A 27,840-nucleotide genomic window follows, 5' to 3' on the forward strand; every position below is an offset into this window, starting at 1 on the left:
TTTTTGATACCAGCAGAGGGAGACAAAGCCCATCTACTCCTCACAGTCTCCTGTTAGACAAAAACTGTATTTTGTACTTTGCACACTTTTTAAAAATGAATTTTTTATTTTTTTGATTTGTTGTTTACATCGTTTCTTTGAATCATGCTGTGTAAAGACAGTAATGTATCTCAGGAGTATATCATCCAAGAGATGCTGGGGAGCCACTAACATCAAACAATTTCTTTTTATCAGTCTCTGGGTTTCAGTTAAAGGTTTGTGGTGTCTCATGATGATGTAAACACTGTTCTAAATTCTGGGGTGAAAAGTTAATATATGGGATTCATTCAAATAAATAAATGTTTTGCATGAAACGAAAATAATCAAGCAGTTACCAGCAATGCAATAATATAATCTTTACAATACTGCCCGTTGCACAAGCTGCAATAAGCATTTTCTAAAGCTTCCCTCTGCTTTTGATGGTACAGGCCAAAGGTAGACAAAATAAATTACTTTTACTTTGCTGATGCTTTTATCCAACGCAAGAAATTGCAGAAGAATCATTCTTGAAAAATGACTTATTCTGAGGTAACCGAACTAGGGCAGCAACTAATTATTAATTATCAATCGCCAATGGGTAACTTATGAATTATAAATAAACAGCTTTGCAACCACAATTTGTTTTTTAAGTAGTTATCAGCCAGTTAGTTCTTCATCTGCTGCTGCTTGTGATGGTCATGACACAAAGTGAAAGTCAAAATCTTATGACAAAAACAGTGCATTTCTCAGGGCGGTCAAAGTGGATGTCAGCTGCTGGTCAGAACAGTGATCCAACAGATTAAAAGGATGGAAGACAGAGAGTGGCAGGAGACCATAGATGTATTTTCTCTTATTGAAACCATTGCACAGCAGTCTCCACAAACACAGACACAAATTCAGCACATTTTTGTTTGAATGAACAGGTCCACTTCAACACCTTCACTTCTAAGTCCTTTTTATCTCTTTTCAGGGGTTTTGTCTTTATTTCTCCTCAACTAAATGGAATGTCTCATCTTTTAGAAATCCATAAACAAATACCAGTACATGGACCTTAGTGGATTGCAACTAGCATGCAAATGTCAGTGTAAAACACTGCTTACTGCCTGCACATAGGTGAAAACTCTCTGCTTTCAAAATAGGAATGTACAGTAAGGACATTTCTCTCCCACTGGTTTAAATTGAACTAAAGGTATTAAGCTTATAAAAAATAATTTTCTGCCCATTCTGAAGCCTTCCCAAAAATTATTAAAATGTAAAAAAATATTTAAAAGGAATTAAAATTGTGGTTTAAATGAAGGTATCCTGTGACTTTATGCAAACATTAACCAGTCTAAATGTAACAGAAAGTCTGAAATACAGCTCAAATTACTCCTTGTCTTTGCTCTCTTCATCGGGGTTGTGTGTGTCAACGTCAGAGTCAGATACTGGTTTCCCACTGGCAGCTCCTCCATTAGCACCAGCTTTTGTCGGCCTTGTCCTTTTCGTCTGTGGCTCGTGCTTACTGTTCTTCTTTGCTGATGCAGTATGTCGGTGTTTGTTATAAGCACTCATGACTTCGAGGACAGTTCCACTTGATACACCACATAACTGGGCAGTTTTTCTGACAGACAAACCTGAAAGCTGGGCACCGACTATTTGGCCTCTCTCGAAGTCTGTTAACTCACTCATACTAAAAGTGGAGGCGTTGACTGTCTCTTCTGAAGCTGGCAGACAGACAATTTCAACTGTCAGTCAGGCAAATAACTTAACTGCCTCAGCAGCTTTGATTTAATTACTTTGAAGTTGAATCATGTGGAGTTTCCCTTATTTTGTCCACTGAATTGCAGAGTGAAGGGGGAGATCACTGCAGACACTGTGTCCTCATCAGTCTATAAATAGATGGAAATAATAGAAAGTCACATTTCAAACATTATATTTGTCTGAAACACCTACACTCAATTAAATGAAGATGTTTTGTTTTTAACTGCATCAGTGTCAGGACTGTCTACTCACAACCACAATGAGGAACATTACAACTAACGTTACAGGGGAGGGACAAAATACACGAAACACTTAACAGTACAGTTCATTTACCCAGCAGCAGCTAACACACACATGCACAGAAACTCATAAGCGTTAGATGATAATTGTCGATAATATAGGCCTAATTTAGGCTATAGCCAGGTAGCAAGCTACTAGATTAATTTAGCTTCCGTCAACAAAATACGCATTTCGAATATATTGTACAATTTACATGTCATCTAAAGACAAACAAAGCACATACGTTTATGCACTGATTATAAAGTGTTGTACTTGCAGGTAGTTTAGTGAGCCTGTGCACCGCTGTTATCACTGAGCTGTTTCACTTTTACACACGCACGAACCGGAAAGAGAACTTGTACTTTCGGGCGAGGCATTTCAGAACAAAAGCACCCTGCACATCTTTCTGTAGCCTCAACATGTTTAGCATGAAAATAATCGAGCGGTTCTCAGCAGTGCAAGAATATAATTTTTACAATACTGCCCGTGGCAGAAGTTGCAATAAGCATTTTCTAAAGCTTCCCTTTGCTTTTGATGGTAACTTACAGGGCAAAGGTAGACAAAATAAATTCTACATTACTTTTACTTTGGTGATGCTTTTATCCAACGCAAGAAATTGCAAGAATCATTCTTGAAAAATAAAAAAAAGTAATTGCCAATGGGTAACTTGCTTTGTAACAGCTTTGCGACCACAATTTGTTTTTTTAAGTAGTTATCAGCCAATTAGTTCTTCATGTGCTGCTGCTTGTGATGGTCATGACACAAAGTGAAAGTCAAAATCTTATGACAAAAACAGTGCATTTCTCAGGGCGGTCAAAGTGGATGTCAGCTGCTGGTCAGAACAGTGATCCAACAGAGTAAAAGGATGGAAGACAGAGAGTGGCAGGAGACCATAGATGTGTTTTCTCTTATTGAAACCATTGCACAGCAGTCTCCACAAACACAGACACAAATTCAGCACATTTTTGTTTGAATGAACAGGTCCACTTCAACACCTTCACTTCTAAGTCCTTTTTATCTCTTTTCATGGGTTTTGTCTTTATTTCTCCTCAACTAAAGAAATGTCATCATTTAGAAAGACACAATAAATTTACATACACCATAAAGCAAGTTATTGAACCATGTTCAAACTTTTGTGTGGTACTTTAGCATGATGATTTAATGTTACATGACTTCACATTTATTGCGAAAGGAGCGCTATACATTGACCCCATAGGTGAAACCCCTGACCACATAAACTAGTGCAAGTATGAAAAAGCAAGTTAGACGTCAGTGGTAACTTGTAGTAATGCCATTACATGGGAGTGGTGATGGCGCAGTGGATAAGACACATGCCTTTGGTGTGAGAGACCCGCGTTTGAATCCACTGTGAAAACACCAATGTGTCCCTGAGCAAGACACTTAACCCCTAGTTGCTCCAGAGGCGTGCGACCTCTGACATATATAGCAATTGTAAGTCGCTTTGGATAAAAGCGTCAGAATAAATGTATGTATAATGTACATATTCTTGGTAACAAATGGGACAATATTTTGCTCTTCTACAGAGCTGTCTTGAGACACAAGAACATTTATATCTCAAGGTGAACTTGACAACACAACAGCTACCTATCTTCAGGTATGCAGATAACATACACTCTCATTAACTTAGCATCTTTAGCAGAGCTTGGGGCCGCTCGTAGCTGGCTAATTAGCTTAACAAGCTAAGCTAACAAGATATGTATGCAGACATTGATACCTGCTAATTATTGCTATCACATAAACAAAATAATAGAATTTCACTCACCAACTGGAGCACAGGACAGCAGGCCATTATTCATCCGGTATTTGCATGAAGAAATCTCCAAAGGCACAAACACGGCAGAGATGCTGAGCTCTGCGACTGTATCAGATGAGTGAGGCTAACAGAGGAAAGGCTGACTGCTAGCAGTGACAGTGGCGGAACCCACCTGTCACTCAAAGCATCCACGCCCCTCATAATCCAGAGCTTTAAGGCTTAATATAATTTAAACTGGTGTAATAAAATGTCCCCCCTCACAGATGTCATGAAGGAAGAACTGAGTTATATACACTAAAACCATTTTTTTAACCTGGCTGTAAACATGTTTATCAGCCTCAAGTGGCCACTCGATGAATTGCAGTTTCTGTTACATCCGGTTTGGCCTCATTTTTGAGAACCGGAGGCTGCCGCTTGGTTAAAAGACATGCATAGGGTTCTGTTTCAAAAGGTAGGTTAACTGGGTTATCTGGTTAACTTTGCTGAAGTAAATCTAGCAAAGTCTTTCTGTTTTTAAACATCACTCCTGTGTTATTATATTTCATCGAACATGACGTTAACTGTCGAGAGTTTTAAGCTGTCGCTCACCCTGGCTTTGGGAAGTATTTAGACCTCTTCACTTTTTGCACACTTCATTTAAGATTGTTTAATGTAGGCTACTTTTATTGGCCATCAATCTACAGAGTTATAAGAAAGAACAAAGCAAACAGGACGAGTTCAATTTATAGAAAATGGTCTGAATACTTGTGTGTAAATGAGATGTTGTAACTCTGCTTTTCTGTCTAGTAATGGGCTGATTCTCCTGAGGGCACTGAGTGCTGCTCAACAATAGGGCAGACTAACTAGGCCATGCAGATGATATCAGTTGAGCTTATTTCCTGTGATGTCTTGTAAAAAGAGGGAGCCTATGCCTATCAGATCCAGTCTTGTGGGCAAAGCAAATGCATTTGTAGTCATTCAAAGGAGAGGATGTTCAAAAATGGCATTTATTAAAAAAGAAAACCACCATGCTGACTTCAGCCTCTTTAACACAAAAGTGGTGGACGGAAAATGGCGTTGGACATTGACACAAAGCATTATGTGATAAAATAAATAAATAAAATATCCTCCCAAATCTGTGAGAAAAAAAAGCATAAAATCTCTCTCAAAACAGAAACACAAGAGAAACCCGTCCCACAGCTACACACCAGATTCTGTCACATCAGGGAGTTAACATCAGACTACAAAACAGACGGTTAGAGAACATTTGAGAAACTGAGCTTAAAATACATACAGTGTATTACAGACGTTCACGTCTTAGGAACACAATATGGAGTTACCCTGCTTGTCCAACCATAGACTGGCTTACAGACTACCACCAGTGGGTGAATCTACTGTTGATAGCATGTTAAAACAGATTCAAAGCGGTGTTACATAATAATATGCACAAATCATGTCAGTTTTCTGTCATCAGCTGCCAACATAATGGTGCTTTTAATACAATCAATGCCTTTACTGAGGTTGTGATCTCTGGAAGAGTCGCACAACAGACAAGAAAGGTACTATTAACGATATTACAGTGTGTTTGAAGTGTTAATGCCAATTTGTAGTGCCAGAACCCAGGTGTCAGTATTTTTAGTCATGGGTTCCTGAGGCAGATTTCCAATGCTTTTCTCTTCCCAGAGTGTGAAAGAAATACCATAAGAATTGTGGTCTAAATAAGGGTTTAATTTTTTTGTTCTTCTTTAGAAATTGTAGCTTTTAATGTGACTTGACTAGTTCACCATCTTGGCAAATAAGCACAATACAGCTGGATTAAACAAACATAACATGTTTACTCCTTGCTTCCACTCTTTATGCTAAGCTAGGCTAATCATATCTTGTGTCTGGCTCCATTACCATGTGGAGTGGTATCAATCCTCTCATCTAACTCTTGAAAGAAAAGTGAATGTTGAATTATTCCTTAAATAAGTGGTCAAGTTTTAAAAATAAGAAAAAAATTCTTAATTTAATTAAGCGTTAAAAGTTTCACTGGAAATCTACGGTGCATGGTAATCCATGGTAAACGTACCTTTGGGCTGGCCTTTAACACACAGCAAAACTTGGAATCATGGGACACAATTATAACTTTATTATGCTACTTCAGTGTCATTAAAAAAAATCTAGTTTTTAATCTTCCAGAGAGCACATATTCAAACTGAGCCATCCACAAAAACAAAAACAACAGCAACAAAACCAACATCAGAAAAGGAAATGTTCGACACTCAACCATCCTTTCAACACACCAGTGCTTCAACAAGGCAGCAGATGCTAACTTCCTTTTTTAGCTACCACTAATACATGTGCTGCACCTGACTGACTGCAGGCTGTTCTGATCCCAAAGCTGCCAACACAACAGCTTACATCAACAGTCCTCAATTGTCCGGAGAACAGAGAAACACTTAAAACCAAAACAAATCATAAAACATAAAAAAGTGTTTTCATCATGAAGATGCTGGTGTAGGAGAAAAGAGAGAAATACATTAACATTAGGTGTAAGATGCTTTTACTTTAAAGGAGTCAAATTTAAAAGCTTTGTTACTGACTTGGCCTTTATTATAAATAGCCCAGTTCTTAGCTTGGCTGAGATTCCAAGAAGGCTGCTGTCCGCATGCTAATCCTACGCTAGCTGGCGGCTACTATAGGCTTTTCATGCTTTCTTGACGTTAATAGGCCAGGCTTACCCATACTTTGAGAGAGGTAAGAGCGATCGTGTGCACAGTAAATGTGAATAAGCAGCCTACATCCAGTTGGCACCTGGGAAATCATCAAGTCAGTTTAATTTGATCTCTGCAGTAATGGTGAATGAATCCTCTCCTCAGGGTTCAGAGGAAACAAGCACTCCTGAACATCGTCTCCTTAGTTTGTGTGATGACGTGTGATTTTTTTATGGACTGCTGCAGATGTAACAAAATCCAAAGGATAACATGTTAAAGTGTAAACACTTATTTCCAACATGCTCCAAACAGAAAGAAAGAACATGCTGCTGAAAAGACTGATTTTAAATCAAATCAACACATATAACAGGGTTTGAAAGATGAGTTAGGGTTGTAACACCCCAGTTCTTTCACAAACGCATCTGATCTTCTAGAGTTGTTTGCTCTCACAGCTTAGCAATGATAGCATGACAATAGCAGAAACCTAAAGAAAGACAGTTTCAATCAAAATAACTTGTACCAAATGGAAATAGAGCTTTTTCTTATCATAAGAGGTGAAATATGAGCTTGTACTGTGAAGATTTTCAGCTGATTTTCACTCAACACAGCGCATGGAGTGGAAATGCACACCCATCTGTGCCCTTAGTATAAAGAAAGCTTCATCCAGGGCTTTTCACAAATAACACAAGCAGTTGTTCACAGGCGCTCACCAGCTTAGAACGCTCAGAACGAAAGCGGGCACAAATGGAGAAAACCCACAACCACAAGTCAGAGAGAGCATTACTAAAATTAATAAAAATCCAACTGAAAGTCAGCATTTTCCATCCCACTTGTGTCTGTTCAATATGATGCAGGTGGTAAAAAAAAGAAAAAGAAAGTATTGCACTGGTTTGGTGTGAGTCTATGGATGGGTGGTCATCATATAAATAACAACAACAAAAACCAAACAGTAATATCATAATAATAATAATAATAATAATCGTAACGCTAATAAAAACAGTTCAGACTAAGGTCCCCTTCCCTCCGCTGTTTTACCACTGCTGCCAACTAAAGTCGTCGTTGGATCCAAAGACCAGGAAGAAGCCCAGGATAGTCCCGAAGATGACTATGTTACCCGTTAGCACGAGCGCACACGCTCCCCAGGCGATCTGTAAACCAACACATTATTAATTCAGGTTAACAAATGCTGCTGCGTGCTGCCAGGCTGCAGCACATATTTAGGCCAAAAATCAAGTGGGTGTCAACAACAACAGTTCACAGAATCATTCCCACACAGTGCTCTACTGTTGTATATTCAGTACATGCAGCAGGAGGCAGCAGCTAAATCCTGATCATGTCCTTGGCTGCAGCTGGTGCATCTGTCAGCTCCTCGGCTATATAGGCAAACATATTTTTTTAAAGTAATTTTTACTAATTGCCTCACTGGTTTTGTTTGACTTTTTTCTCATAATGTTCTTGCTTGTCAAATTAGTGTATTTGCATGCGCCGTATGAACCAAACGACCGCATCAGACTTGTCTGCTGCTGGAACCAACGTTCACACTTTGCCTCAGATGTTGTCTTGGCTCTTTAGACTAAATTAAGCTCTTGTCAAAACAGGATGTCTGAGTAAGACAGGACATGAGGAAAGACTGTTTTAAAAAAGTAGGCGTGCTTCACCAGAACTAACACAGGAAGTGAAGCACTTATTTTGAGCTTTACAAGTTCTCGAAGTGTTGAAATTTAATCAAAAAGGAAAAACTGAAAAACTTACAGATTAAGAGTTGAAGTTTTTAATGATGGGGGAGGTGGATTGTTTATAAATGTGTGGTGGTATTAACGCAATAGTGTACTCTCTATATGCTTTCTATAACCACTTTTCCAGGAGGTGACAGTAATGGTTTTGATGTTACATTTTTAATTTTTTGTTTTGTGATGATGATATGTAGAATCGATATTTAGCTCAAAGTTTAAATAATGTCTTGCTGTGCTTCATTTTGACTTTCTTGCTGTAAAATGCACTAAGAAGCTTCTGTAACTTACTACTTCAGCTCTTGCAAAGACGATGGGCAGGCCGAAGGCTGAAATGACGATGCCCGTCGTGAGAAAGATGGCCAGCTCTTTGCAGGCGTTACTGGCCGAGTCTGTGTCGTCGACCACCCTCCGCGAGATGCAGTAAGGGATGGGCGACAGGATGTAGAAGAAGAGCAGGAACAAAGGCCAGTATTTACTGCAGAGAGAAAGAGAGAGAGGGGGAGAGAGATAAATACCCCCATGCTGTGATGATAAAGGATGGAGTCAAGTGAATTAAAGGATAAAAGGACCAAACACTGTTCAGCATTCGGCACATTAGATCAAAGTCAACGTCATTTTATTTGTCATGTGCACCGAATAACATTGCATCATGCAGAACAGAGAAAATCTACACAGTTGAGAGAGGAGGTACAGAAGTGTGGGTCCAATATAAAAACAAAAGATGACAATAAATCCACCAATATTTGGTTTTTAACATACATTTTTTGATGAAGGTCCCTTACATTTAGTTATTATAGAGGTGAGGCCAATATATGTAACAGTAACAGCATAAATAACAGTGAATCTTAAACAGTAAACATAACAAAAAATTAAATTAATTTCAGTAAAGAAAAATATAAATCACATAAGATCCAAGAAAAAAATCATGAATTGGAATAAGATATACTTTTTATAATAAAATATGACTTTTTTTGGTATTTCTGTACTGATAATTTCTTACTTCTTACATTGGCTGACATTTATACAGATAGGCTACCGATTTACCAATAATGAGCTAAAATTGGCAGATAATATCAGTCAGGCTCTATTACTAATCACCACTAATTGATATTCTAACAACCCTACATCAGGCTGGACTGAGGCTGACATTTAGTATAATGGTAATGGCTAAAATGGAAATGAGATTAATTTACAAGAGCCGGATTTTAGACTGTAGCTTGAGATTTCTCATGTAGAGACTGAAACAACCTCGTCAGAGATGTTTTGATTCTGCAAATTAACGGGATCCACCTACACTGGAGAGGTGTGGCATGCTGCAAATACACTGCGATGCTGACCAGGCTCTCATTTGACACAATCTCAGGGATATATTTGAACTGAATGTTCGTACATTCTTGATGTGTTTTGTGCATTCACAGTGTACAGATGGATTACCAACCATGTAACTGTCCAGTGGCTCCCAAGCTTTACTGGTTGACAATTGGTTTGGGGTAATTATATAAACTGTAACCTTGTTTGGGAAAACGCACCACTAAATAGCAACATCTACTAACATGGTACATAGCTTTAAGGCGGGTCGTGTAGGGTGATCTTCATTATTTCAGCTACAATGAAAGCACAATATCATTTACCACCTTCATCTCAGATTAGTTCAGTGATTAAAACAGGTCCGGTGTTGTGCCCTCTGGTGAATATTCCAGCCTGTTTCCAACCAATCAGAGCCTTGTTTGCAGTATTAAGAATGGGGACTACTTCTTCATATATAGTTATCTGACTAACCACATCCGTGAAAAGCTTGGAAGAGACCAACGCAGCTGTACAGGTTGTTTGAAGTCCACTTACGAAAAAAACAACCCTTAAATTAGCATATTTCTTTAACTTGCTCCTAACAACCGTTATCGCAGCCTCTGGGACTGAAAATACCATACCACAAATGACCACACAATAAATCTCTGGTCCATGTAATATTAGAAATACTAAGAAGAACTAGGTGTCAGAATATAACTTACATCAAAAACGTTGCAGAAAGTGTGCAATATTGTATTTATTTTGTGGAGAGATGCGTCCCTTGGCTGTGTGGCATAGCTGTGCTCGATTTAGTTTATATTGATCATGTTTCATTGGCCAAATTAATATCGTTATCGCAACATTCACGATCAATATCGCAACATCAAATTTTGTCAATATCGTGCAACCCTATCACCAAGCTGGAAAACCTGGCAGGTCAGTATAGGGGACCAAGCAGCTCATTATTGCCCTGGCGCCCCAAATCAGGTTAATCAGGCCATGCTTTTACACCTGTAAACCTGTGATGGGATCAACCAAGGTGCATCTGAGTGCCAAGTGTGAACATGTGTCCTTCACACACACACACACGAACAGGCTTACATGGTGTGTGATGGTGATACTTACTCGTACACAGGGAGGGCACATCCTAGCATGAGGAACATGAGGCCAATGGCTCCTCCAAAGGACAGGCTTATGAGAGCTACAAGAGAGACAGAGGGGAGGATTTCAGCATGGACAGTGTCACATAACTCTGAATCTGTGCTTTTGTATCCCGAGACAATCACACAGTAGCAGCAGGGCCCCTGGCTACTGGAGCTATCATGTGATGAATCAGCTGATTTCACGTGTAATAGCTATATTAGCAATCTAAGCCATGCCGTTGGGGGCGCATGTTAAACTCTGAAAGAGATAGTCAGTGTGGTTGCTTGTTAACAGCAATTAATCCAGGCAGCTCACTTGCCAACAAGCACAGCATCTCAGGCAGGGATAAATTACTGAAGTCAAGGTGCAGCTAGCATTAGCCTTATAACGGTCGCTACTACGTTGTTAAGCTGCTAGTGAATGACATTTAATGCGGTATCATAAAACAACGTTACGGGACTGCAGTGTGACAAGTGGCTTAAGTTGCATCTAATTGTGTTGACTAAGTAGCGGCTGTAGCCCATGTATATTCAGCTAATGCTAACGTCAGTAACGTTACTGGCCCAGCGGCTAACCACATCTTCACGTTACCGTTAGATAGCTGGAAAGGACAAACGCATCCATCTGTCTTTCTGCTATTTTGACACAGTTATATTGTCGGAGCCGGTAATTCGGGTGCTTTATTCATGAAATGAAAAGTGGGAAACGTCTTACCTTTAATCCCAGCCATTTCTCTTGGACAAAAGCTCGACACACAGCCCTGACGAATGACAACAGTGCCCCCCCCCCCTCCTCTGCTGCCGAGTCCGACCGAGTCCGACCGAACAGCCAACCCTGCCTGTTGAGCTGCCTTCCGGTGCTGCCAGAGATATCGGAATTATGATTCGTCACACAAAATTAAATCAAAAATCATACTTAAGGCACGCGTATTATCAGCAAAAATTTACTTATAATGTGCTACCGCTTCTCACAGTACTATATTATTATATAGCAGTTTATTATAACTGATGCATAAACGTGTAAGAAGCATTTTACTGTCGATTACTTCTAATATAATATAATAATGAGTAGCTTAGTTTAATGTAGCATATTTTATAAACCACTCATATGTTTTGTATGTCAAATCTTAACTTCTAAAATGTACTGGAGGGAAAGGCTGGAGGACTGCAGGAAACATTTCCCTCTGTGCCCTAAGTACATCACGGTGTCATTCACACTGGGGATGAGGAGGACATGTTACCATCACTTTCTGAAATGGCTGATTCCCCCGTCACTATTTGAAAGCATATGTTAAAATATGTTCTGAATAATAGCTTGCAACAAAAAATTTAAATAACACATTTATAATTTATAAAAATGCTTTGTGAAAGGTTTATTTGCGCAATAAGAAAACATGCAATGCAAAGAAGAACACAGAAAAAGTAAATGTGCATTTTCCAAAAAAAGTAACTTAAGCTTAATAAAGAAGCTACTGATTACTGCAATATATCTCATTATATTTTTATATTTTGAAATGTCACCTGTTAATTTGTGTTTCCTTTTATTTAATTAAAGATATTTACACAATAAATTTGTGTAGGAATGTAAAAAATAAAGTATTCAAAAGCTTCTGGGGAAGGACGCGCAGACCCCCCACTTATATATTTCAGCATTTAATATTTCTTCAAAATAGTGTTAAAATATCTTCTAGTCTTGTTCTCGTGACCCAGCTGTATCATCACACCCCTAATCTGAGCTCTAATGTCCCCACCACTTTTCAACACAAAGTGACACCCTTGACATTACTGTAAGTTCTCACTTAAAGGCAAAAATGCTCAGTTTTTTTTCTCAACTTTACTCATATCACAATGAAACTTTACAAGCTAAATGTATACATAATAGAATAATACAAATAGAAGCTTTTTTTGAATTACAACTTTTTATGTTTTTAATTTTTCATTATGCAAATTAGGTATTTCCTCATTTAATATGTGCTGATTTGCATATCACACACATCCATTTTCATGCACATTGATAAGAATCAGATGGACTTTTTTGGTTTTATTGTGATAATATATCAAATGCCCAGACATTTACAGAAGGGTTTATCAAAAATGTTTTTTTACCCCATGGATTCATTCAAAATATACAGCCTATGTGTTTTTTCCCACATATTTACAGATAAAATACCACAAAAATGAGAAAGATAAAAAAAAAAAGTAGTGAAAAAAGTAAAAAAACTCTGTAAAAGTCTGTAAAAGTCTAAGACCTAAGAAACAGTGGGTGAAGTTATGATGGTCGCACCACCTTGAAAGGCGAGGAAAATGACTTATGTACAGGCATACAGGAAACATATCGTTTTGAGCAAACAGCTGTTAAAGATAAAGAAGGCTATAGCTAATGTATTAGAAACACAATTAGAATAAACATGATATATGGACTAGCTAACATTGTGCTCTAGAAAACAAACTTTCAAAATATGTTTTAAAAAGACATGTTCAATGTTTTTATGGATGTACGCGATCTGCAATTATTGGACTTGGAATAAAATAGACAAATGATCATGTTTATATTTATTATTCAAGATTGTTTTGTATATTTTATGAAAATATGGTAACAATTCTTGCAAAATAACTTGAAATGGGAGAAAGTTCTCCAATTCAGTCAGGTACAAGGTACTAGATAGGCCTATTTATTTGTCATTCTACAACACACAACACCAAAAAATTGAATGAATAAGAAAAAAAAGGCAGTGAGAGAACATAATCTGAAAACTGTATGTAGAAAAGGTATTGAAGGTGGACAAAATGGCCCTTTCAGCATGGGAAAATTAAGAAAGGCACTAGATACAATAGGAAAGACTGCACATGAAATATGTTAAAACAGCCAAGTGTAGGAAGTCTGTATTATTTCTGCTGTATATCAAAGTGTGGGATAGGGGAAGGATGCCAGGGAGCTGGAAAGAGGCAATAATTATTACAGTAAGGAAACCTGGAAAAGATGCCAGCAGGCCTGGAAAATACAGACTAGTTGCTTTGACGTCGTACATCTGTAAATTAACGGGTTGTATGATAAATGAGAGGTTAATGTAGTACTCCTTGGGAAGTAGAGGTATGGTGGCTACATATCAAAGCGTATTTAGGAAAGGAAGGGGTATGGATCCAGTGTTGTATCTGGAGGATAAAATAAGGAAAGCTCAAGTAAATAAAGCTCATGATATGTTATAGACAAAGGGGCTTCTAATGAAACTACACTTAATGGGAATCTGAGGTCAAATGTTAACTTGAGTTATGGATTTTAGAAAAACTAATTAGGTGAAGGATCAGTATGTTGTAGAAAACTGAATGCCACAGGGCAGTGTAGTCCAACTTTATTTTCCATTATGAGAAAATATATATTTGTAAATATTTCAATGGATATGCAGAGATGTTTGCAGATGACTGGGCTTTGTGGAAAAGAGGAAGACTTGGCAAGTGGGGAATAAAACAGGAAAAAACAAAGGCTATGTTCTTCAAAACTCAGGGAAAATCAGGAAATTGTTAGGTTACGTTAACTTTATTGTGCCCAAGGGGAAATTCTGCTTGGGCACAGTGCAGTGTTGCTTCATAAAAAAAACATCATAAAACACATCAACAAGAACCTGAGAAGCATTGACGTGTTGTACTTCACAAGAGGAAAATAGGACATTGTCCATGGATTAAAATGCAAGTGCTAAAGTGCTAGTGTGGTTGTTGCACATTGCTCCATTGAACTGTAGTTTGTGTAAAGTGCATATGCTAATGTGCAAGTATGTTTATTGCACGTTGCCCTATTACCCTATCACAAGTAAAGTGCTGAAGTGCTCACATATTTATTGCACACAGCTCTATTTCACATTGTTCAGCATCTTAATGGAGGCTGGCTCAAATGATAATTTTAGGCAATTGGATTTACATTTTGGTACACGGAGTCTTTTTCGTTTCGTATTCAGGGAAGTGGGGATGTTGAGGGTCTGATTTAATTTTCCTAGCCTGTTTCATAACTGTCTGGTCATACAGCCTCTGTATAGGCTCATAGTCTCTCCTCCCTATAATTTTCATGGCTGTTTTGTGCATGTTGGCAAGCTTGTTTTTCAACTTAACTGTTAAGTTGACAAACCATGCAGTAATTCCATATCTGATACACTCTCTAAGATTGCATGGTAGAAAATCATCATGATCTGACTGCTCACACCATACAACCTTAGACGCCTTAAAAAATAAAGCCTCTGCTGCAATTTGTTACACAGGTTTTCAACATGTGTATTCCAGCAAAGAAGACTGTCAATGTGGACACCTAAATATTTGTGTGAGGACACCTGAGTTACTTCCTGGATTTTAATTACCCCTGGCTTGTTTTGCCTGGATGTTTTGGTTGGACAGGAGAGCAAATAGGCCTAACAAAAGAAATGGTATATTTGACAAAGAGTTTTGTGCAACTGTGGCCTGTTAGACGTATCTGGGAACTAGAAAATCCATGTGTTTATATGGAATTTCTTAGGATTAAGCACACCAATAAGACTTTAGTGAATAGTATAGTTATAGGGACAATAAAGATAGTTTTCAGGTTTTTACAGATAGATCTGCAAACAGATACAACAGGGTCTGCAGTTTAAATGCCTAAAACATCGCATTGTTTGCATGTATATACAGTAAAGTTGTTTGTTATGTTGATGGCATGAGAATGGACTGGACAGGTTAGTTGCAGAAATGGGAGTTAGTTGGGAGACATTTATACCCAATCCAAAACAGAGAAGTAAGGAAACAAAACACAGCGATAAAGTAAAAATAAGCAGGGTGAGAATTGGGATAGTTGATTCAACCCCACCAAACATTGCACGAACATGTTTAAAAATGACATTGATCCTAACTGTACCTTCTGTGAGACTCATACAGAAACGGCATTACATTTATTTTGGCACTGTACTTAAGTAAAACATTTTTTTTGGGAACTTTGTACATTTAGAAATGATTATAAATATTCAGGTTTCAGCTTTGTTCTGGCAGAATGTCTTCAGTAATTAAAAGCAACACTGTGACCATTATTTCATAATCAATTTTATGTTGTTTCTGGCAAAATTTCATGGACACAAATGTAATTTGACCAACATAAAAAACCCTATTTAGAATCCTTGAGAAAGAAATTGAACTTAATTTGAGAACAATCTGGGAGGCCTCAAAAGGGGAATACATTGATATGACAGTTAGCATAAGTAGATAAAAACAGAGATTGAAGAAAAGATGGCAAAAGCAATGGGAGAACGAGAGGAAAGGACGGTAGTTTTACAAAATTCAATGGAAAGTGGGAGAAATGTGCAAGAAGGAACAGGAGAGATTAGACATTCATATCAAGTCTTAGATCTGGACATACTTTATTCAAAATAGGTAAACATAATAATAATAATAATCTTTATTTGTAGAGCACTTTTCAAAAACAAGTTACAAAGTGCTTTAACAAGTGTAAAGACAGTAATACCCAAGAGACAATAATACAAAAACAATACAAGATAATTTAGTAGCTAATTCTTAACATAACACATTTGTAACTACTGTGGGCAACAAGAGACGTTATGGTACACAGTTAGAAGTATGAGGGAAAAAGAAGGCAACTGATCCAAAACCTCAGAAAGGAAAAAATACACTTTGATTTAGTAGCTAATTCTTGCAGAGAACTCAAGAGACGAGTGCTATCGAATTGCTGTTCATTATCTTAGAGTAATCAACATGATTGAGAGGAAATGGGTGTTTTTTTTTGGTTGTTGTTTTGTTTTTCTTTGTCTTGTGCTTTCTCGGTCTTGTGCGTTCTCATCCCACTCCTCTCTCTTTCTACCGCTTTTTAGCTGTGGAGTCTGGATCTGTGGTTACGCCCAGCAGTCGCCTACTGCTACCATGTTCAGCTTGAGGTTTCTGCCTCTTAAAAGGAAGGTCTCAAATAAAAAGAGTGCTGCTACATATGAAAAGCGCAATGAGATAAGAGTTGTTCTTCTTATATACAGTCTATGAGTTGTTGTGAATTGGCTCTATTTAAATAAAATTTAATTGACTTTTGTTTTGTTATTTAGGACTAGTCATCCTGATCCACGCTCCATTGGCTACCAGTTGGTGGCGGTAATGCACCAATTCGTTCTATGTCAAACTCCAATAAAATTTCATATAGAAGAAGAAGAAATTAACCCGGATGTGTACATTTTATGCTTCCGCCCGTCCTGTGAGCCCATTCAGCGAAGATGGCGAGCGGAGGGGTCTCGGTGGCTTCGCTGTGGACTGAAGTGAACCGCTGCGGACAGAATGGAGACTACACGAGAGCCCTGAAAGCTCTGACTAAAAGTAGGAACGAGTGTCTGTCAGCGTTACTATCAAAGGGAACCGGAGTTTCTACCAGACAGCTGATAAACGGTCCTTTTCTTCGGGCTCCAGTTAGCGGAGGTCGCTGGCTAAGCTAGGGCCAGCTGTTAGCATGTGGCTAGGCTAACGAGAGTTAGACGGCTTCTTGTCTCTCAAACACCGATTTAGCTTTGTATACCAAACGTCTGATCATAACTATATGTTTAAGTTATATAGCTACAAATCCAGTTCACGTTTGTAGGTTTTATGTGAAGTAATAAAACACTGTTTTGCCCAAGAAGTGCGCAGTACGTTCCTGATCAGTGACGTGTCCCTAGCCTCACAGCTAACATAATCATGGTTTGCAGCTAATCAGCTTTTACCAGATCTGTAGAGACATTTACTGACTGTTTAATTCTTCTTGAATAATCCTGTTTTCAGTCGTTATATTTTCCCTTTTAATCTGCATTACTAATGAAGATTTTGCAATGTGTGTGTGTCTCCTTTTGTATCAGTTTTGCACGAAAACAGAGACGATGTGACGGCCCTTACCTGTAAAATAGTTTGCCTTGTTCAGAATGGCAGCTTCAAAGAGGCGCTGAATGTCATGAACATCCATTCAAAGGTGCTCGGCAGGTAATCAGCTGAGTGTGAACTTTCCTTGTTCATAACTCTTATGTGTTGATGAGTAAATGCATTCTCAAATACTGAACAGTCTCCAGGTTCCAGCTTTAATGTTACTGTTTAAAGTAATTGTGAATTGAATAGTTTTTGGGGTTTGGACTGTTTGACAGACACAACAAGTCATTTTTTATTATTACCAAGTTCAGGTTAATTTGTAGAGCACAGTCTTGTACGAAAGCAATTCAAAGTACTTTATAGAGAGATAAAACAATAGAAAATAAGTTGTAATTTAGATACAGGCAAATCGCATGCATACAAACACAAACTGAACAACTTGAATTTAACTCTTAAAAGAATATGGTGTGTTTGCAAACTTGAAATCAGCTGAAATGCTGATCCATACTTTAGAAACACTAAGCACTGAAGCTCTATCTGATATTAGTCAATAATGAAGTAGTTGCAGCCCCTTTTAATATGAAACCGTATTGTTGTTTGATGCTGTTATCAAATCGGAGAACCAGGAGGATGGGTCAGAGGTCGAATGGGCCCCCGCCCTTGGCCATTTATAACTGGACAGAATTTTTGCAGTGCTTATTTCATGTTTTACACTTATAACTAACAAATGACTTTCTGCCTCCTCATTAAAATATTTTTTTATTTCTCCTCTTTCTCAGTGAGGTTGTGTTTGAGAAGGCGTACTGCGAGTACCGGCTTAACAGAGTGGAAAGTGCCCTGAAGACCATTGAAAGTGCTCCTGAACAAACAGACAAGCTGAAGGAGCTCTACGGTCAAGTGGTAAGGCTGTTTGGCCATGAAGAACATTATATTATTTCTTTGAATTTCTAGATTGTGTAGTTTTGAGAATTTTACTGGGAGAGACTGTGTTCTTGCCCACTACCTTGTTGATGTGGAGTGATGTGAAGTTGCTCATAAGATCTGGGATGTGACTGATATGAGCTCTTTAGCTGCTGTGTATTTTTGGCTTAAAGCTGCTGAATATTGATGTGAACTATCTTCAAATCTAACCATGTAATATATGTCACAGTTTTTATAAAATAATGTATAAAGTAATGTGCACAGATCAGTGAAAATGTCTTAATAGAAAACCAGTTTATTATTGGCCAGTGATGCGACAGGTGGACATTGATGAGTTTAATATTTCTCGGTCTATTCTGCAAGAAACATTTAGATTACGCATTTGAAGACTTCTTGCTGATTGAACCTGTCTCTCGTTTCATTGTCCAGTTGTACAGACTGGAGCGCTACGATGACTGCAAGTCTGTCTACACAGATCTGATCAGGAACTCTCAGGATGAGTACGAGGAAGAGAGGAAGACCAACCTCGCTGCTGTGGTGGCTTCAATGAGTCAGTGGGAGGAAGCGCCACTGGTAAGCACTCATCTACTATATCACCATTTTTTGACCATTGTGCACCGAATTTTGTTTATATGCTTTTGTGTGTTGCTGATCAGGTCTGAAAATGACTCTTGAGTGATGCTTATATTCAGCTTCTACTTCATGTGGTTTAAGCTTGAATAAATACCACAGAGAAAGAGCTCAAAGTCAGATCATGCTCAGATTAAAGTTACTGGAACTGGATGTGTGGCGTCGGGCAAATTACTGTACATTTATTTTGTTATGTTTTATAAGATGTGTTATATTTTCTTTTGCAGGAAGATCTAGGTCTACCCGAGTCGACATATGAGCTGTGTTACAATGCTGCCTGCGCTCTGATTGGCCAAGGACAGCTTACGGAGGCCCTCAATAAACTACGACAAGCAGAGGGTCAGTCCCACTCTGTTCTGCCGCCTTTTGTTGCTATTTTATCCATTTTGAATTTGATAGTAACTTGTTGTTTTCTTTCACAGATCTTTGCAGAGTCTCATTGGCAGATGATTCTGTGAGTGTTGCTTTGTTTGTCCAAAACATTAGCATCATTGATAAAATCTCATCCAGTTGGTTTGTAACATTTTCATCCATTAGTGATGACAATTTACGGATTTTAGAACTTGTGTTAAGCTTCGAAAAGGCACAAACAATTATGGAATGCATTAATTTTGTTGTCATTAATATGTTTTTTTATCGGAGAGTGAAGCTGTGTTGTTAAATCTTGCTGAACATTAACCATAAGTTTAAATTCTCAGAAATAGTCTGGACAAAGATTGGGATATAAACAAAATTTGGTTCGCACTCAGATGTAGATGATGGGCAAATATTGACAATATATTTTTAGTAAATCTACAACAATGTCCATGCTTGTCTTAATTCCCCCAACTGCTGGATTTCTACTTTTCCCAGGATATTCACTGTTGCTGATTTATCCCTTTCAGGATATGACTGAAGAGGATATCGAGTCGGAGCTGGCCGTCATCCATTCTCAGATGGCGTATGTCATTCAATTACAAGGTCGGACAGACGAGGCACTGCAGCTTTACAACCAGGTCATCAAGCTCAAGTGAGTGCATTTACTTTACTCCCATAAGCAGAGGAAAATAATGTAGCACAGGTTGAAATAAGGTTGTTATATTCTAGTTTGAATTTGTATTGTGATAGTACTAATATGTTCATTTGTGCCAGAAACAGTTTAACAGGCCATAAACAAATTGTAAACAAAGGCCATACACAAATTGTATTTGTGTCAACAGTGCAGATGTCAAATGGATTTTCCATTATATTCTCTTAATTGCAGGCCATCAGATGTGGGGCTGCTTGCTGTGACTGCCAATAATATCATTACAATAAACAAGGTACGTGTATGACAATCTTACCCAGTTAAATATTATATCATTAAAAGTGATCATTGTGATCTCACAGTAACTCGGTTCCCGCTGAGTAGGGATCGGTATCGTTTAAAATCTTAAGATACCAGCACCAAAACCAGTACCCTTCGTGGTACCGATACCATTTGAGTACTTCATTCGATACCTTTCATAAAATGCCACCCGTTGAAGCCATAGCAGTTGAATGGTAGCTTATTATTTTTATTGTTGTTATGGACAAGCAAGGTGAAGCAAGGTTTTATTTTTCTTGTTTCAAATAACTGCTACATAAAAAGTATTGAGAAATTGTATCAGATCGCTCCTCATCCTAATTAGGTCATCCTCACTGGTAATATTAGCCTATAAGGGGAAAGACTACAGCTTGGGAGATATTTTATATTTGAATGACAGAGGAGGAGTAAAATAGTTTAGTGACCAAATTATTTTATTAACCATGGGCTGTATCAGTCCATACCATAAAGGTACTGAGTAGCGATACCCATCCCTACCGCTGAGCCCCTCTATGTCCAAAATATTCTGAATGTAGCACAGTGCAGACAATCTGTTTATGTCCACCCATAGATATAGAATATTTTGACTGGATCAAATGTTTTCATTGAAGCTCTGTCTGTTTTTCATAGGACCAAAACGTGTTTGACTCAAAGAAAAAGGTGAAACTGACTAACGCTGAAGGTGTTGAATACAAGTTGGCAAAGAAGCAGCTGCAGGCCATTGACCTAAACAAAGCCCTCCTGGCCATGTACACTAACCAGGTACAGTTTCAGCTTAAAGAAGTTATGATTCATACGAAGATGCGACAGTAATGGCTGATTTCCCAAAATGTAAGATTTCAGGACTGATCACAATTTGTTTGTGCATTGCTGTTTTGCCGTCAACAGGCTGACCAGTGCAGGAAACTGTGCTCCAGTCTTCAGTCTCAGAATCCGGGTCACCCGCGGCCGGTCCTCATCCAGGTTGCTCAGCTGTGCAGGGAGAAGCAGCACAGCAGGGCCATAGAGCTGCTCCAGGTAAAAATGAGCAACACTGCTGGTTGTTTTCAGTCTGATTCACATCCTAAAAACAATGGAAATCCTCCTACTTTTCTTTCTGATTATGTAAAAGTCCTTGCATCCATAGCTGCAACAATTGAGCATATTTGGTCTGTTATCAGGAATCTATAAGATTATTTAGTTCTTATTTAGAGAAAAATTATGCCAGTAGCTTTGACTGTTTTGTATGCATTCAGTCATTTGTATTTTCTTAGGCCGTGCTCACTGACTATTCTTTGTTTTACAGCAATTCTCAGATCAGCATCCAGAGAGTGCATCTGGCATCAAACTGACAATGGCACAACTATATTTAATACAAGGTACTGGCATCTTTTTACACTGATTATGGTTCAGAAAGACCCTACTCTTAAGGCTCGTGCAGACTACACGGCTTTCAGCATTGGCCGATCGCCGCACTGTTCACACTACATAACTTGCCTTCTTGTGACGGGAGTCTTGAAGTCGTTGCGGCGTTCGCACTACGTGAGTGATCGGAGACAGGGGGTCACACAGTACACGAGCTGACAACGACTGTGTCACCTGACGCTGGTCTCCAAACCACGTTTTGTCAAGAAAACACAGGTGAAATGTGGAACAGGAAGTGACGCAAACCTGCACACGAAACAGCTGTTGTTTGTTATTATAAAGATAGAAATTCTAAAGAGAAAATATGGGTGAAAGGATGGATTAGCACACTCAGGTAGCAGCGATCGTCTGAGCTACAGAGAGAGCTGTAGGTGAGTAAAAAGTGTTTTGTGGTGACAAAAGTAGCTGCCTGCTCTCATTGGCTGGATGTGGATGTCGGCCGACTTCTCCAGATATTTGGCATGCTAGATATCTGGTTCACATCGGCAATGTGCCAGTGATGTGTCGGGGAGCTGTTATGTTGCTGTTATGTAACTGCTGCTGTAGTTTACTCCCGATCACAGCGACAAATCAGGCTACAAATCGTGTTGTGTGAACTAGGCTTTACTTCTATTCTCGTAGGACAGGATATCCAATGAAAATGTTTCCTGTAGTTAAACACATGACTTCTTTTATTTAAGTTTGTTAATGGACAACCAAACTTTATTTTTTTTTTTTTTACATTGTCACAGTGGCTACATTTGTGTTATACTATTTGTGGTGTATTTAAATGATAAAGAATTTGTCTTCTTTGGTCTTCAGGTCATGTAACAAAAGCTTGTGATGTTCTAAGGTCCATTGAAGAGTTCAAGCACAAATCAGGGATGGTAAGTCTGAAATAAAAACAATATTGTACGAGTTTCCAGTATAATGATGGATTTGTGGCTGTTGTCTCTTTCCATGATGGATAGCTGGTTATAGAACCCTGGTAACTGTGTAAAGTCTCTGATTTAGCTTTAGTCAACTACCATTCACCTAAACTGTGTCATTGACTCCTCAGGTTTCAGCTCTGGTAACGATGTACTCCCATGAAGAAGACATTGACAGCGCTATTGACATTTTCAAACAAGCTATTGAGCACTACCAGTCTGAACAGGTTTGTGTCCGATGGGTTTGATCTCAAAAAAATCTGTCAAAAGGGATTCGTCCTGTGTCCAGTCAATAAAGACTTTAAGATTTACTGCCCAAAGTTCTTTGGAAGATGTTTCCTGGAGAAAGAACTCTGTGATGATTTTGTTTTTCCACTGTGTTTTGGAATAAGCAGAAAAAGAACTTGGTAGCTAACACAGGCAGCGATAGCCGCCTACAGAAACTCAGTTTATCAACAGCATATTCAGGGAACAACACACTCTCACCACAAACCACTGCATTTGATTGATAGGTAAACTGCAGGAAGTGCATTTCAGAAACATTACAGCACTAAGGGCTTTATAGATGTCCATAAAGTAAGCTAATCTTGCCAATCACCTCCTATAGTCAAGGCTGTGGGTAATACTTTCATCTGACAAGACACATGACCTAATTTTCTGATATCTGAATACAGTTTCCACTGTGTAATCAGCCTGTTCTTCCTCCTCCACAGCCCGGATCTGCAGCACACTTGGCTCTTGTACGAGAAGCTGCCAATTTCAAACTGAAGTACGGACGGAAAAAAGAAGCGATTAGTGATCTGGAGCAGCTGTGGAAGTGAGTTAGAGCCCTGTAAAACACTCAAGACCAACATGTGTGGAGTATTTGTGGGAGAAAAATACACATAATTTGCTACTAAGAGGTTGTCTCACAGCTGCTGATTCTGCTTATTGTTTAGTCATCTCAAAGGTTTATCAAGTTCAACAGAAAAGTTACTACCATGTGCTTATAGAGCAGTAAAAACACAAATTATAATATGAGAAAAATAAACTCATTATGAAGCCAAGCATTTATTCATTTACATATTTTATGCAGTACATCTGTGAGTATATGTGCAAACTTTAACCTTTAAATTTTTAGTTTTAGTCGTGTTTGTCAGGTGACGTCAGGACACAAAATTTTTACCACATGAATTGTTGGAATTCCTTCTTGCACAACAACAACAAGCTTAATTTTCAATTATTTCTTAAACAGGCAAAACACCAACGACATCCACACATTGGCACAACTCATCTCGGCGTATTCTCTGGTGAACACGGATAAAGCCAAATCGTATCCTTTGACCAATTGAAATGGAAGACACGAGCTACTGAGCTGACACAATTAGTTTTTTAGTAATTGGCAACTGTTTTGATACTCAATCATTTCAGGCATTTTTTTCAAGCAAAAACACCTAAAAGTCATGAAGACATTTTTATGCAAAATCCTTTAGAAAGACAAACCAGGCTAGGACTTTTAATAACTTTTATGATGGTGCAAATGAAGGTGTACATTTGAAATGGGAACAGTATTGTCCTTAGCATTCCTCTATAGCCTCAGCAAGCACCTACCATCCGCAGACACAATGGCCTTAAACGTGGATGTAGACGAGCTGGAGAACTCCCACGGAGCCACCTACGTCAGGAAAAAAGCTGCTAAGGTCATAGGAGAAAACCTTCCCAAAGAACAAGGGTAAACCTTTATAACTCTCTTCCATATCAGTTTTATGATTTCATAACATTTCCTAAATTTAAAAACATGTTTTTGTGATGACAATATATCAAGGATGAGCTTGGGTGGCTACACTTTCACCTCCTTTGTGTCTGCATTGTCTTTACAGCCAAGGTGAGATCAAAAAGAAGAAGAAGAAAAAGAAAGGTATGCCATTAATCAAATTTTGTTTGTTGGACAGATTATTTTTAAAAGAAGTTGTCAATTTGAGAAAAAAAATGGCGCTTGCTCTCATGTTTAAGAAACAGGGTTGTATAATGTAGATGGTTATTGACCACAGATCTGTCTCATTTATTTATTCACACTTTGCTGAGTGCTACCTATCTGTGATTCCTCTGGATCTTCCTTTTTAGGCAAACTGCCTAAGAATTGTGACCCCAAAGCGACCCCTGACCCTGAGAGGTGGATGCCCATGAAGGAGCGTTCCTACTACAGAGGCAAGAAGAAGGGAAAGAAGAAGGAGCAGATCGGAAAAGGCACACAGGGAGCAACTGCAGGAGCTTCAGCCGAGCTGTGAGTAAACTCCAGAATCACATGCATACGCACATAACCTGCGAGTAGAGTTGCCTGGGTGCACTTTCCTGTAATTGAAACCTAGTTATTAACTCCCTAATGGAGGAAAAGCACCTGAGATTGGTCCTTGTGTTCCCTGGCAATGAACCTCAGTGGACATGTTCAGCTACTGTGAAGTAGGAACAGCTTGTGTGTTGTTTTGGCCAAAGTAAAAATGATTCTCGGTCTCAGCCAAAGTAGAACGCCACATGAGGAGTATCAGAAATGCTTGTGTTTTGTTTTTTTTGTTTATTAATTTATCAATTTTATATATTCAGTATTAGTTTTTGTCGTTTGCTGACCTGTAAAGTGTGGACATAAACTGAAGTTGAAACAAAATAAGCAAATAGAAGAAGTCATTTTAGGCGTTATTCACCATCGTCAGACTGTCAAAAGTTAAGATGTACATTATTGATCCCAAACTGGGGAAATTTACTTGTTACAGCAGCTCTAGACACAACACAACATATAAAGATACAGATTGAATAAAAATAGAATAGAAAAATACAATATATATTAGAAATAGAAAAATAAGGATAAGAGTTATATACATTATATACACCTAGAAGTACTATGTAGAAATATATTATTGTACAGGACAAAATATATACAGAAGTATAGTAGAGGTAAACTATGAACTTAAAAACATTGGAGAGAAAATAAAGAATTAAAGGGATAGTTTGACAAATAGGAAAATACACTTGTTAGCTTTCTTGCCCTAGAGATGGATGAGAAGATCAACACCACAGTCTGGTACATGCTGGTAGATGTTGCACAGCCAGCCTAGCTGTTTCCCCGTTTACAGTCTTTATGCTAAACTAACTGCCCCCTATCTCCAGCTCCAGACTTAAAACAAGACACGAGAGAGGTATCAATCTTCTCATCTACCTCTCGACAAAAAAGCAAATATGTCCATTTCCCACAAACTGTAAAATGCTTGCAGGGCACAGATGGACACATGTACATGGTTTGCCATGAGAGGATTGTAGGTGCAAAGTGTCCCCAGAATTAACAAATATTGCTTTGAGGGCAATCTGATAGTATGTTGTCTCTTCCTCTGTTCCAGGGATGCCAGTAAGACAGCCAGTAGCCCCCCTACCTCCCCCAGACCAGGGTCTGCATCTAGCTCATCTACAGCCCCCGCTAGCAACGTGGTCCCCCCACGACAGCAGAAACCCGCAGCCTCGGGGGCCACACGAAAGAAGGCACCACAGAAAAAGAAGAAGGGTGGCAAAGGCGGCTGGTAGTCGGAGGGAAGCAACGTGAGGCAGAGGAGCCATGGGCTGTGTGGCTGAGAAATCACCAAGAAATCAAAAGCTTTTTTTTTTTTTTTTAAATGTTCAAAAAAGTTTAATTAGACTTTTTTCTTCTGGTCATTCATTTAAAAATGTGAAACCAAAAGCTCCCCTTTGCTCTTCTATGTCATTAATTTGTGGTGTTTTTTTTAGCACAGAAGAGAGAATTTCTAAAAGACAGTTCCACTGTAATTAACTTTGTGTTACACTGCAAAAGCAGATTGTTTCTTAGTTATTTTTACTTTTTTTTTATTGTGACTTTTGGAGTTCACAGTAAAAGGAACAAAAAATATTTTATTGTTCTATCATTATATGCTAAATTTACATTTCTATAATAAAATGTGATACATTTTTGGGTTGATTCAGCCAACTTTTATTCAGTGAAGTTTCAAATCAATCCTTAAAGGTGGGGTAGGCAATTTCAGCAAGTATCTCGTCACAGTCTGCTAGCTGTCCGTTCTGTGTGTGAGCTGACAAAAATCTGGTGTTTGTACACGGTCCTGGCTCTGTAAATGGGAAACAAAGAAAGTGGCTCGCACCGAACCACGCACCACTATTCCAGCCATTCCTGCCATGATTTGTGCGTCAGGTAAATTGCTTGTCCACGGACATTCAGCTTAATTTCTACTCTGCCAAGACCATGCTTTTATTGTGATGTTGGCTATAGTAGCAGAAGAGTTGTATTGCTGTTTGGAGCTAGTGTTCTGGCTCTGGGAAAACGTCTTGTCCTTTCTCCACATTAGCTTCACAGCAGCAACTGTAGCGACAGTGGGCTAACCCACAACTTAGCGAACGTTAGTTACATTACTTGCTGTGTCGTCGTTCACTCTATATCATGCTGTTGGACATCGCATACCCCACCTTTAACACAATGTCCCTTCTGACATCAAGGACATTTTATGGGACCTTAATGTTTTCATTCAGGAAAACCCACAGATCAGTTCAAATGGCTAGTATAGTTTGATAAGCACACTGCTTTTGGAAGGTAACTTGAAGTTAAATTTTTGGGAGAATTGTCATTTTAATATGTCTTGGGGGTCTGAGGGTCACATGGTTTGGTAATTAGCAAACAGCCAGACATTGTGCTCTGACTGTTTGCCATTATGTTCCTCTAAATTTCCCCTTTTCTTTCACTAAGCTGATGCAATGTTAAAAAATATTTATTTTTGAATCTGTGTTGGTCTACTTTCAAGCAAAATAACTTGGAAGTCTTGAATTTAATTTTGCATGTTTTAGAAAATGAGGAACTAGACCAAACAGACATCCCATTTTGTTAAGTCTCAATAAAACTCTTAACAGCAACACATGACCATTGTGTTTCCTGTAAGGTTTTTATTTAATGCACTTGGATCTGTGGAGGATATTGGATTGATTGCATTCGCATTAGTTGATATTTAGTTTTTTAGAACTTAAATATACTGAAAATAATTAGGGGGGGGCTCTACCTTTTGTTACCATACATCATCAAACCAAAAGTATCATTTGTATCATAATTGTCCTCCTGGGGCAAATTCTAGAGGCAACCAGATAACTACATTAGTCACATCATTTATTTTTTTCAGACTTCA

General features: G+C 38.5%; 2 protein-coding genes and 1 long non-coding RNA gene across 3 annotated transcripts; 1 reads left to right on the forward strand and 2 right to left on the reverse strand.

Annotated features, from left to right (window-relative positions):
- Positions 1–840: 840 nt before the first annotated feature.
- On the reverse strand, positions 841–2,403 carry LOC119889166. The gene is made up of 2 exons (XR_005442021.1): positions 2,282–2,403; positions 841–1,886 (listed from the first exon to the last, which is right to left on the reverse strand). It is a non-coding gene; the product is annotated as an uncharacterized LOC119889166 (long non-coding RNA).
- A 2,375-nt stretch (positions 2,404–4,778) lies between these two features.
- On the reverse strand, positions 4,779–11,446 carry leprotl1 (leptin receptor overlapping transcript like 1). The gene is made up of 4 exons (XM_038699687.1): positions 11,364–11,446; positions 10,632–10,707; positions 8,508–8,694; positions 4,779–7,634 (listed from the first exon to the last, which is right to left on the reverse strand). Exons 1-4 carry the CDS (start codon positions 11,377–11,379, stop codon positions 7,518–7,520), a joined length of 396 nt encoding a protein of 131 aa, XP_038555615.1. The 5' UTR covers positions 11,380–11,446; the 3' UTR covers positions 4,779–7,517.
- Positions 11,447–16,872: 5,426 nt separating this feature from the next.
- Positions 16,873–27,578, forward strand: srp72 (signal recognition particle 72). Its single transcript, XM_038698795.1, has 19 exons — positions 16,873–16,972; positions 17,485–17,605; positions 18,268–18,388; positions 18,839–18,982; positions 19,267–19,378; positions 19,462–19,493; positions 19,924–20,048; positions 20,283–20,340; positions 20,994–21,125; positions 21,252–21,380; positions 21,649–21,721; positions 22,569–22,633; positions 22,807–22,902; positions 23,389–23,492; positions 23,910–23,987; positions 24,249–24,386; positions 24,535–24,572; positions 24,779–24,938; positions 26,044–27,578. The coding sequence occupies exons 1-19, from the start codon at positions 16,873–16,875 to the stop codon at positions 26,222–26,224; spliced, it is 2,007 nt and encodes a 668-aa protein (XP_038554723.1). The 3' UTR covers positions 26,225–27,578.
- Positions 27,579–27,840: the final 262 nt, after the last annotated feature.

The sequence above is a fragment of the Micropterus salmoides genome, unplaced genomic scaffold (genome assembly GCF_014851395.1).
Source record: "Micropterus salmoides isolate LMB-PRFRI ecotype aquatic unplaced genomic scaffold, ASM1485139v1 Ms_hic_scaffold_5, whole genome shotgun sequence".
Classification (NCBI taxonomy): Eukaryota; Metazoa; Chordata; class Actinopteri; order Centrarchiformes; family Centrarchidae; genus Micropterus; species Micropterus salmoides.

What these genes read in the sequence shown, in the direction of transcription:
- leprotl1 (XM_038699687.1), bottom strand. An exon ending in TGTGCCCTCCCTGTGTACGA is followed by an intron (nt 8,695 to 10,631) that starts GTAAGTATCACC and finishes TTCTCTCTGCAG; the next exon opens with TAAATACTGGCCTTTGTTCC. An exon ending in TCTTTGCAAGAGCTGAAGTA is followed by an intron (nt 7,635 to 8,507) that starts GTAAGTTACAGA and finishes GTTGGTTTACAG; the next exon opens with ATCGCCTGGGGAGCGTGTGC.
- srp72 (XM_038698795.1), top strand. Translation starts at nt 16,873, where the DNA reads ATGGCGAGCGGAGGGGTCTCGGTGGCTTCGCTGTGGACTGAAGTGAAC. An exon ending in TGGCCATGTACACTAACCAG is followed by an intron (nt 21,126 to 21,251) that starts GTACAGTTTCAG and finishes TGCCGTCAACAG; the next exon opens with GCTGACCAGTGCAGGAAACT. An exon ending in GGGCCATAGAGCTGCTCCAG is followed by an intron (nt 21,381 to 21,648) that starts GTAAAAATGAGC and finishes TTTGTTTTACAG; the next exon opens with CAATTCTCAGATCAGCATCC.